We start from the raw sequence: 11,697 nt of genomic DNA, 5'->3' as shown, positions 1-11,697 counted from the left end.
ATTAGAAGAAATTGTGGAATAGAAATTATCATAAGTTATGAGGGTAAATTTCATCAATGGTGTACAACCTTTATCCAATTTCACACTTTGGTGTACAACTTTTAATTTGTCTCATTAATATATACAACCTTATAGGTGACCTCCCAATATGGTATACATCAAGTAAAAATGACCGGTCAACGCCTGGTCAACGCGCCACCTCACCATTTTTTAACTTTAATTAAATACATCACATTTGCAATTACTAAAATACCCTTTAATGGGTTTTCTTCCTAAATTGAAAAATATACTCTTTCCTTCATTTATTTTCTGTAAATAGTTTCTCTCTCTAGCTTTTCATTTCTCTCTCTAACTACTCTTCTCTCTTTAACCTCTCTCTCTCTCTCTCTGACTTTAATCATCAAACAGAAAAGGAAAATTTAAAGGATTTTGTTTTACCAAAGGTGTGGTTTTGCTTAATCAAAACTTGAAATCTGGAAATTCGACATTTAGGTGCCTAGATCAGTAAGCCATGTCCATTTCTCGTGACCCAAAAATCCTCTCGCTTACTTTTGGTGCAATATCGGCCAATATATTGCAGAACTTCGTTCGAGGAACCTTGGTTTTATTAGGCATTGTGTCTGTGTAGAATTTGGGATCTCGATGGTTATTAGAGTCGGATTCAAAGATAGAACAGTAGATCTGATTAAGGAGAGTAGATGAGAAAGATGGGTTATGCATAATTTGAAGAGACAAGGTTCAGATAGTGTGTTGTTATTGTTTATATAGAGAGGATCAAAAGCTGCAAAAAGAAAGAGCCTTGAGCGATGGGCAGTCATGGGAAATTGCTCTCAGACCTATAAACCTGCAATTGAATTTTGCTGCATCGGATTGAAATTCGAAGTAAGACAAAGGATTTCATAAGTTTCTTTTTCAAACATGAATTCCAAAATTCTTTATTTCATTAATTTGAACCCACCTGCAATTCACAAATTGAGATCATTCTTTATTTCCCTAATTAATTCTTTTGTTTTTTCTTTCCCCTGTTTGTAGCTGCTGGTTTTAATTCATTTAAGATAAAAAAAAAATTAATTCATTAATCACCCAACTTTTATAAAATTGAGAATAACAGGAAAGTGGGAGAAAAGTAAGAGAGAAAAAGATAATCCAGGTTAATGGTGGGTTTAAGAAGAAAATCCAAATAAGGTCAATTTAGTAATTACATATGTGGTAAGTCAATTTTTGACTTTTTGACTGGTCAAATGGCTGAGGTGGCGCGTTGACTAGACGTTGACCGGTCATTTTTACCTGCTGTACACCATAGTGAGAAGTCACCTATAAGGTTGTATATATTAGTGAGACAAATTGAAGGTTGTATACCAAAGTGTGAAATGAGGCAAAGGTTGTACACCATTGATGAAATTTACCCTAAGTTATGAAGTTGGTAAAGTTTCAATTAGCTAGAATCATAGTCGGAACTGAAATTGGATTGTGTTTGCTGGTGGAAACAGTTTTCTAAACCAGAAATGTATTTTCTAAATATTTGTGGAAATGTGTCGTATTGGTTTTTGGGAGTTTCTGTTTCCGAAACGGACACGAAACTAATGCTACTAAAGAGGTCTTTCCTATATTGAACAATACTTCATCAATTTAAAACTATGTTGCAAGGAAATGGAAACGGAAACGAAAACGGACACCGGAAACGTTATTTCTAACAAAAGATAGAATGCGGAAATGCGGGGAGACGGGTAAATATTTCTAATATAGGGACATTTATAAATATTAGAAGTATAATAATAAAAAATATTATATATACTTACAACAGTGAGCAGAAATAGGAATAATTAGAAATTGTGGAATAGAAATTATCATTAATTACGAAGTTAGTAAAGTTTCAATTAGCTAGAATCATAGTCAGAACTGAAATTGCATTGTGTTTGCTGGTGGAAACAGTTTCTGGTTTTGCATTGTGTTTGCTGGTGGAAACAGTTTCCTAAACCAGAAACATATTTTCTATTTTCAATATTTGTGGAAATGTGTCGTATTGGTTTCTGGGAGTTCCTGTTTCCGAGACGGACACGAAACTAATGCTACTAGAGAGGTCTTCATCTGAATAATAATTGCAGACCTTTTTTTTGGTAAACATTCATGGCTACATGGACTTTGAGATTACTGGCAATATGACTTTTGAAATCATGAAATTGCAGAAATCCATTTTCTAAACTAAAACTCAAGAACTTGAAGTGTATCAATGTCAATCACATGTTCAATAAATTCCTATTGATTTTTAGACTATTTTCTACAACTTTTCAAAATGAAAAGTTTTATTATTATATGACTTGTAAAGTATACAAAATGATTGATATATGCATATGTTTTTATTATTTACAAATATTGTTTTCAATTTCCACTTCAGTAAATCATTTTATTTCCTTGAGTATATCTATAATCACAAACTTATCCTGGGAATAGCACGAAGATGAAGACCATCCTTAATATGAAGAGTGAACATTGTCCTGTAAGTTACTTCTCGTGTATCATCATCTGTTAATTTGAAGCGAAAGAACCGAACAAGTGCAATTGCTACTATCTTCATTTGTCTGTATGCGAAGTCTTTCCCTAGACATATACGAGGACCGCCCTGCAATCAAACCACCAACCCAAAACACGATTTAAAATTTGACAAAAACTATACATTTACTAACATTATGATCACTCAACAAAAATGAATGGCGCTTGGAGAAAGGTAAAATTGAGTAAGGATTTATATTATAAAGGTAAAATTAAGTCGTTTTGTATACATGGATAAATTTGAACGAGCTTACATGAAATGCTACGAATTTGAATGGTGATTGAGGCTGGAAAACTCCATTGTTGAGCCATCTTTCGGGCTTGAATTCTTCTGCATCTTCTCCCCAGATATATGTCATCCTCCCCATAGCATAAGCCATGTAGTACAAGCCATCTCCCTTTTTCATCCTCAATCCATCTGGAAGAATGTCATCTTCATCTGCGCATCTCCCATCCTGAACACACGCGCGCGCACACACACACACAAAAAAAAAATCAGTTCACCAGCATTAAAACTCGCTCTTCCTAATCTTTTCGATTTTTGTTGATTAAGTTTCTAATCTTCAAGTTTGATATATTGAGCCATTAATCAATTATAGATGAATTGATGTTATTTCAACCGAGTTTGATATTCAAAAACGGATTTTTCTGGTAATCAACAGTTTAATGTGCGATTATAATTAATAGACGATTCAATGCATCAAATTAAAAGATTAAGGATTTAATCAACAAAAGTCGAAAAAATAAGGATATAAAGAGATTCTTTTTTTTCCCACAAAACTTTTGAAAAATGAAGGAACAACATTCATAGTTAAAACTTGAGAATATTTTAGATCCCTAGATTTCTTCAATTTGGTAAAATTCACCCTCTATGCTTTTATCTTATTTAAAATTTAGCTCATCGATAAGAAGTGCAATATACGCACGCTCCAACCCCAACCGCTGCATATCATTTAGCAGAATTTCTATCACATGACTAATAGAACTATCTACGAGGGAGTAAGTACTCGTTTGGTTCTCCTTTTTATTGTTTTATTCTAAACAGTAGATATTAAATATGGAGAAAAAAAAAAGTAAATTTGTGCAAATTTTGGAGGGAATTTTACCACAGGAACGGCAGGGTATAGCCTCAAGGTCTCAGTGAGAATTGCATGAAGAAAATGCATTTGGTCAAGTTTATCATCAGTCACTTTTGCCATAAAATCTTCAACTTCTTCTTGTTCTTCTTCTTGTGTGATTTGTGACACTTCTTGTGCAAGTTTTTCTTGAACTAAAGGGTTCTTACAAAGCATATAGAAGAACCAAGAAAGTGTATTTGCACTTGTATCTTTACCAGCTATCATAAAACTGAGAATAATATCCCTTAGATATTTATCATTCATTCTCTCTGGATCCTTCTCACTCTCCACCAAGAATCTTGATAGTATATCCTCTTTCACATTCTTTCAACATTCATAACAAGATTCATCAGTCAGTCTGTGTTTTTAAAATCAATTCATTACAGGGTAAATTACATCCATGGCTGTAAGAACCGCCACAGCTACGGAGAACCAACTCGCTCATCTGATAGGAATGCAATTTGCACCCCCAATAGATGAAGAAAGAGGTTGGACATCTCAATTTGTTACCCAACTCAGGCCAAAACATCGTCGTTGTGCCCTGGGTAGGGTAAACAAAAATTTAAGCACACACCGTTTCAACAGTCTTGGCCGTCATCGATGACCTATGAATTATAGCGTTACTAATATTATGGCTCTTAAATTTTATTTTTCAAAACAAAAGATTTTGAACTTTATATTACTGTAACATTGAATACCAACTTAATAAATATCGTGTAATATGGATAAATTTGAATACATCATTGATTCTTTTTTCATCCATCTCACTATGAATATGGTCAAATATTTATTTTGCCCTCAACATCATTTCATTAAAAAAAATTTACTGATTTTTGTTAATTTGAATTTTAATATTACAGTAATGTAAAATTCAAGTATTTTTATATCACGAAATGAAATTTAAAGGGCCATAATATTAGTAGCTCTCGCTTAGTATGTGTAATCTGCGCCGCGTCTTTGCCACATGTTTTGAAGTAGCGTTGACCTGGTTTTACCTATTTCACTCCTAGCATCGGGGTCCCACCACAAGGGTGTATTGGGGGCAAGCCTTAATTGGCAAGAGGCCGCTCCTAAGACTCGAACCCGTGACCTCTGGTCACACGGCAACAACGTTTTACCGTTGCGTCAAGGCTCGCCCTCTTGCATCTATATTGCACGAAAATGAAACAGAATTTGAAACAAAACCGACATTCGGAAACATTATTTCTTTGAAAAAAAATTATAGCTATGAAACAGAAAAGGGTACGAAACATAAATAGACCGATGAACAAGAGTTTCTGTGCAACATAGCCTAACAGCAGTTACATGCTTTGACAACGGTAAGAAATTCATCCAAACTACTGTAGTTCGGGGGCCATGAATATAATTTACCTATTAATTAGTAGTAATATTTGAAGAAAGTCTAACCTTAAACTTTTGTTCTTCAAGCAATCTCCTTCTGTTTTTGATCAAATTGGTGACAAAATCATCAATGATTTTGATGTTGTTCTTAAGAGAGGCCTCACATCCAACATTGAAAACCCTTTTGAGTTTCCAAAAAGGATCAACATATCTCCAATACACTAAAGCATTGGAGTCATCAAAAGCCTTCATAAAAGCAGTCCCCTCTTTGCTTGATCCTATCAAGCAATTTAATTCCACTCCAAATCCTACTTTGAATATTGAATCTAGTGTACATCTCATCAATATATCCTGTATCCACAACAAATCATAACTCATGTCACAAGCATTAAAATAACTATTTATATGTCACTTTTAATATACTATGTAGAAGAGGACCCTCAATATACATTTTGACGCGTATATTAATTAATTATTGGTTGTTGATGTGGATAATTCTTTAATAAACATGTCAACATGTGTATTGGGAGTCCTCTATTTGATTAGCACAACTCAATGCTTAATATAATTTCTCCTATAACGATTCGTATACTTTTTAAGGTCCATTCTCGTTCAACTATATAGGATTTGAGTAATTATAATAGGAATTAAGCATCAATTTGGTTTTTCAAGTTGACTAGTAAGATCAATTTAGTTCAAAATCAAGCGTGAATATTAATTTATTCTTTTAACTTGACATTTGAAATCAAATTAGTTAAAAATGACACATGTCAGTATAACAAAGCGACATATGTCAAATAACTATCAATTATATTCTGATGTGTTATTTTGGACTGATTTAACGATAGACAAGTTTGAAAGATAAGATCAATACTCAAACTTGATATTATGGAATAATAGAGTTGGGTTGGGTTTCTGAAAATAGTTATCCTGGTGTTCTTCATGTAAAAAAGAACCACCAATCGTTCGATTATACGTGTCATGATTAGATTAATTTAACGAAATAATAGGTTAGGGGTAAAAATTAATTAACATTTTGGATAGGTTATGAGGGTAAATTACCAAATAATAGAACAAAGATAAAAAAAAAAACATCTAACATAAAACATCAAATAGCTAAAAACATCATTAACAACTAACCAAACATGATTTGTTTGGTTGGTATCTACTATTTATTGACATCAGTTGCGTTCACATGGACCCTGATGACCATGTAAATTTGATCATTCACCGATAGATCTGGACGGATTAAAATCCTAAGGTGATGAACGTTCAAAACATCCTAAGGCTTATATTTAATCCATCCAGATCTAACGGTGAATGATCAAATTTACGTGGTCATCAGGGTCCATGTGAATGCAACTGTTGTTGACGTTAACTGTTTACTGTTTTTTATATGTTGGCTATTTTTTTCTCGTGAAATAGCTTTGTTTCTCAATGCTAACTAAACACTTTTATGCTACTCTTTGAAATGAAAAAGTAAAAAGGAGACATGAATACTCAAACGGATAAAACTGAAAAACAACATCTTTATAGCTATGGTTAAGATTGAGAAATAACTATAATCAACTAATTCGACCAATAATAACAACAGAACAAAACATACAGTCACATGTTTGATGTTTGATGTTAATATTGGATGTTTAATCTTTATTGCTACTTATAATTGCTAGAAATTAGTTAATGTTCCTTCCGAATTTAATCTTAACCAAACACTTTTATTCCACTCTTTGCAATGAAAAAACAAAAAAAGAAGTTACGAAATCAAGAACCAAAGGAACATTCAGCCTTAACTCGAAAAAGACAGTGGGTTGACTTTTGACTCACCTGCATATCGAAAACCTGATCGGAGACCGTAATACCGGAAATGAGTGTAACAAGTTTAGCAGCATTATTTCTGAAAACAGAACAGCTAAAATCTCTAAGAATTCTCGTAGAAAATTCAAAGCTAGCAAGCTTTCTCTGTTGCCTCCACTTATCTCCATCAACAGCAAAAATACCTTCACCAAAAAGATCCGTCACGATATCCTGATTGTATTTCCCTTTTGAATATTTATGAAAATTCGTCTTCAAAACATGTTCGATGTTTCTTGAATCGGTGGTGTATAATTCACTGTTTTCCGGGCCTAGAAGTCGAAAAGTCTTGTCTTTTTTGGCCAATTCAGTTTGATGATCGTAAAGGGTGTTAAAGTGAAATAGCTGGGAAAATACTGTCCCCTTTACCGGTGCATACTCGGAGCTTTTTCTTGATTTTCCGGCGTAGGATTTGAAAATCATGTACAAAAAGGTTGTGAGGATGAGGAGAAATGGAGTTGCTACCAAGGTTAAGATTGTTGAGAGAAATTCCATTTTCTTGTGTTTGTTACGAGGATCATCTTCCAGCTCTCTCTCATATATATATATGTAAGTGCTGACTTGGACCTGAATTTGATCATTCACCGTGAATGATGAATGACCAAATTCATTTGGTCATTGGTCCAGGCGAGCACTGTTGCATATATATATATATATATATTAATATATCCTTTTGTTAGTTTAACTTGTAACAAAAAAAAAAAAAAATTTGATGAAATCCTAAACTTTCAAATTAATCAATATATATATCGGGTATGAAGTTCTAATATGAGAGAGAGGGAGGAGATATTAACTTCATTTTTAATACATTCTATAAATTATATAATAATATTAAGTTGTCTGTAACACACATTCTACATGTAGCTTACTATTTTTTTTTTAATTGAGAGATTAATTGATGATATTTTAAGCAAGTTGATATATTAAGACATTTTAGAGCAAGTTTAGAAAGTTATAGTGACACTTTGAAAGTAGTCAATAATTTGCTGAACAAGTGCAGGAACACTTATATATATTCGTGAGTCTGGGCTTATATTGATGAACTTATCGTAGGAAAATATTAGTTTACATTCGGTGTTGTCCATACATCACTAAATTTATATGGTCGCAAAATAAATGATTCAAATTCGAATGTTCAAAAGGTCTAAATGATAAAGATTACATTGCGGTTGCTTTTGCGGATTTAGATTTACAATAAGTATATGATTTACAGTTTTTTTTTTTTTTTGAAAAATATGATTTATAGTCCTTATTGTACCTTTTATGACTTTTATTGTTCTTTGTAATTTTTTTTTCTTTTTTTTGTGAATCTTGTATTGATTTTAGCGTGTACTTGTATGAAGTTATATTTCTCATTATTCTCTCTTGTTGTATTTTTTTCATCTAGTATATGGTTTATGGTTACTTTGTTTTTAACAAAGTAACCCTTACTTTGTGTGTTTTCACCATTAGATATAAAATTAATCTAATGGTGAAAACACACAAAGTAAGGGTTACTTTGTTAAAAACAAAGTAACCATAGAATGCACTCTACTATATTAGATTATATAAGCATTTTGAGAAAAAAAATATAAAATCTAAAGATTTTTAATTGTGCTATTATTATTATTATTATTATTAGCAATATATAAGGGTAAATTATACCCATGCCACTAAACTTTATTTATTTTCACGGTAGGCAATCAAATTTCAAAATGTAACATAAAAGTCATTTAATTTTACACTTTCTAACATTATGACCACTACACTTCAATTAACGTCTTAAATGACTGTTGATTTTTTTTTTTGGTAGAAACAAGAAAGAAAAACAAACAAACAAAGAAAGAAAAACCTAACCTGAGATCAGCCTAGGAAAGCTAACCCCAATCCTATCCTCTAGAAGAAGAGAAGAAAGAAAGATAGGAGGAACAGAAAGGGTAGTAACGCCTAACATCCCCTCATGACCAGCTGCCATCAAGCGATCCGCGACCCGGTTTTGCTCTCTGAAAATGTGATTGAACTTTAAGGACTCAAAGGAAGAACTAAGCCTTTTAATAGCTTTGATGAGGTTGCGGCTATTCAGACAAATAGCATGATTATCACAAATCATATTAATGGCCTCCAAGTTATCAGACTCCACAGATAACTTCTTAACACCCAGACTCTTGGCAAGCTTGATACCAGAGAGAATACCCCAAAGCTCCGCAGAAAAAGAAGAGCCCAAACCCAGATTCTGGGTGAACCCAGAAAGCCAGGCACCCCCCCCCCATCTCTTAGAACCCCTCCGGCCGCAATTTTCCCATTGGAAAGGCAAGAGCCATCCGTGTTCAACTTCACCACCCCATCACTAGGCCTGCTCCATCCAATGAGGTGGACCTCTCTTTTCTGGGTAACCCTGGCAAGGGAATCCCCTTTGAAACTCTCAATAATAATAGAAAGCTTTTTGGAGAAGAACTCAGAAAGGTTGGGAATAAAAGTAGTTTTATCACCAAAAATCTCCTCGTTCCTCCACTTCCAAATTTGATGACAGATGATAGCAAAGAAAATGTCACCATGCTCCAAGTTAGCCAGAAGCTTTCCACTAACACCATCAGAGAACCAGTCATTCTCAGGATGGGCAAGGAAGGGAGAGAGAATGTGGTGAGGAAGAATTTTCTTCCACACCTCTTTGCTCTTAGAGCAGTCCCTAAGAGCATGGCACAAAGTTTCAACATGGCCTCTGCATCTACTGCAAGTTCCTGAATCCACTAAGTGCCTTCTGTGCCTATCCGAATTAGTAAGCAACCTGTCCTTAGCTCCCAGCCACAGGAAACTCCTAACACGGTAAGGGACTCTAAGGGTCCAAATGGACTTCCAAGAAACAGAGGGAGAATCGGACCTGTTAAAAGTAAAAGCTTCAAAGGCCGATTTGCAGGAATAAGCACCATTGTTAGTCAAGGCCCAACAATGTCTATCCTTGTCTTCCTCCTGATTACTAACCTTCACTCCCCTAATTCTGAGGAGAGTATCCAGGCTAAAGAAAGAATCAAATTTAGACCAAATCCAGTCCCCCTCAGAGTCCACCACGTCGGCAATCCTCCAATTACGGGTAAAATAAGGCGGGGGGGGGGGGGGGGGGGGACTACACACTTCTATTAACGGTTTGTCTCCAATCCAGATATCATACCAAAAGCTGATGGACTTGCCATTACCCACCTCCAGGCCAACCCCTGAGCAGAACGCAGCAAACACAGCGCTAATCCCTTTCCAGAGGAAGGAACAATTGACAACTCTCTCCTTAGGGCCCCCAAAGATTTTGTCTTTTCTATACTTACCACAGAGAAGACGAACCCAAAGAGAGGAGGGGCATTGCCACATTCTCCAGAGGAGTTTCATTAATAAGACTTTGTTATTATCCTTAGCTTGTCTAATTCCAAGGCCCCCCTTACTCTTCGGCTGGCAGACCTCCTTCCAAGGAACCAGGTGAATCTTTTTCCCCTCTCTAGACTCACCCCAGAGGAAACGCCGGTTAATTTTGTCAAGCTCATTGAGAACAGGCTCAGGCAGTCTGCAGGCTTGCATGATATGACTGTTGATAACTTCAAAATGAAAAATTTCAAAAATTGATGATATTTTAAACAACTTTAATTATTCAAAATTTCCATTTAAGGGCAATTTCGGTGTTATTTGGTTAGAGGAGAGAGAAAACTCTAGGAATTGTGGTTTTGAAAAATAAAAAATGTGGCTTCATGGTAAACGTGGTTCTAAATAACTTTAATTCTCGAATATTTTCATTTGAGGTCGTCAACGGTCATTTTGAGGCGTTAATTGAAGTTTAGCAATCATAATATTAGAAAGTGCAAAGTTTTTTGAAGCAAGAAAGTGCAAAACTAAATGACTTAATTTAATGTTACGTTTTAAAATTTAGTGATAATATCGTGAAAATAAGGTGCAATTTACCCCAATATATAAGAACATTTCCAATGGTTCATACTTACACTCACTCAATGTACATATCACATCATTAATTTAATAAACTTTATTTTATTAAACTATCAACTTCAATAATTAAACTTTATAACCACTCAATCATAGTTGATCCACTAATTAATTAAACAAAGTAAAGCTTACTTTGTAAAAAAACAAAGTAAGCATAGCCTAACCCATATATATATTTGAAAGCTTAATAAACTACTCAATATCTATTGAGTGGTCAATAAGTGTCCAGTATGTTAAACTCACTCTAATAAAAGAGAGTTTAATAAAGGAGTATAATGAATTATTATTTTTTTGAGAAAAATGCTTGTAATTTCGTTAGATGAAAATAGAAGAACAAGTACAACAAGCAAAATGTAGAAACATCACACGATTACACGCTAAAACAAATACAATATCCACAACGGGATGAAAATGACTAAAAAGAGCAAAAAGAACTCATAAAAGGCATAAAAAAAACACAAAACAGCAATATATTTCTCGTAAATCCAAATCTGTAGAAAGACATCTGTAATCCAAACTTCATCCTTTAGACCATTCTGAACATTCGGATCTGAGTTCTTTTTTTTTTTTTTTTGCAACTACGTAGATTTATTGATCTACGGACAAGATAAATCATTTCTGCTCTTGCTAAATCTGAAAAAAAACATAAACGACAGAATAATAGAGAACGGATACAATCAGATGGATAAAAAGATTCGATGAAATATATGAACAGAAACTAAAAAAGCAATAAAAGAAATAGAGAAACTAACCCGGTGTGAGGAGGAAGAAGGAAGATTCTTCATCCTATTATACTCTATTGAAGTAACGTGTATATGAATATTTAGGACAAACTAGTACTTCATTATGAATTTATGGTATTAGTTGATGGTAAAGG

The 11,697-nt window shown here is 34.0% G+C and overlaps 1 protein-coding gene across 1 annotated transcript; it reads right to left on the bottom strand.

Moving 5' to 3' along the window:
- Positions 1–2,352: 2,352 nt before the first annotated feature.
- On the bottom strand, positions 2,353–7,385 carry LOC136220543 (cytochrome P450 704C1). Its single transcript, XM_066008356.1, has 5 exons — positions 6,837–7,385; positions 5,076–5,360; positions 3,657–3,992; positions 2,805–3,005; positions 2,353–2,620 (listed from the first exon to the last, which is right to left on the bottom strand). Exons 1-5 carry the CDS (start codon positions 7,356–7,358, stop codon positions 2,429–2,431), a joined length of 1,536 nt encoding a protein of 511 aa, XP_065864428.1. The 5' UTR covers positions 7,359–7,385; the 3' UTR covers positions 2,353–2,428.
- Between the last annotated feature and the right edge of the window lie 4,312 nt (positions 7,386–11,697).

Source organism: Euphorbia lathyris, chromosome 2 (assembly GCF_963576675.1).
Source record: "Euphorbia lathyris chromosome 2, ddEupLath1.1, whole genome shotgun sequence".
NCBI classification, from domain to species: domain Eukaryota; kingdom Viridiplantae; phylum Streptophyta; class Magnoliopsida; order Malpighiales; family Euphorbiaceae; genus Euphorbia; species Euphorbia lathyris.
The sequence above is the reverse complement of the archived record's forward strand: the minus strand, read 5'-3'. Positions and strand labels throughout refer to the sequence as shown.

Excerpts from the sequence above, each read along its gene's own strand:
- LOC136220543 (XM_066008356.1), bottom strand. The coding sequence starts at position 7,358 with ATGGAATTTCTCTCAACAATCTTAACCTTGGTAGCAACTCCATTTCTC. Across the intron at positions 5,361-6,836 it reads ATCAGGTTTTCGATATGCAG|GATATATTGATGAGATGTAC; the intron begins GTGAGTCAAAAG and ends TTGTGGATACAG. Across the intron at positions 3,993-5,075 it reads TTGAAGAACAAAAGTTTAAG|AATGTGAAAGAGGATATACT; the intron begins GTTAGACTTTCT and ends GAATGTTGAAAG.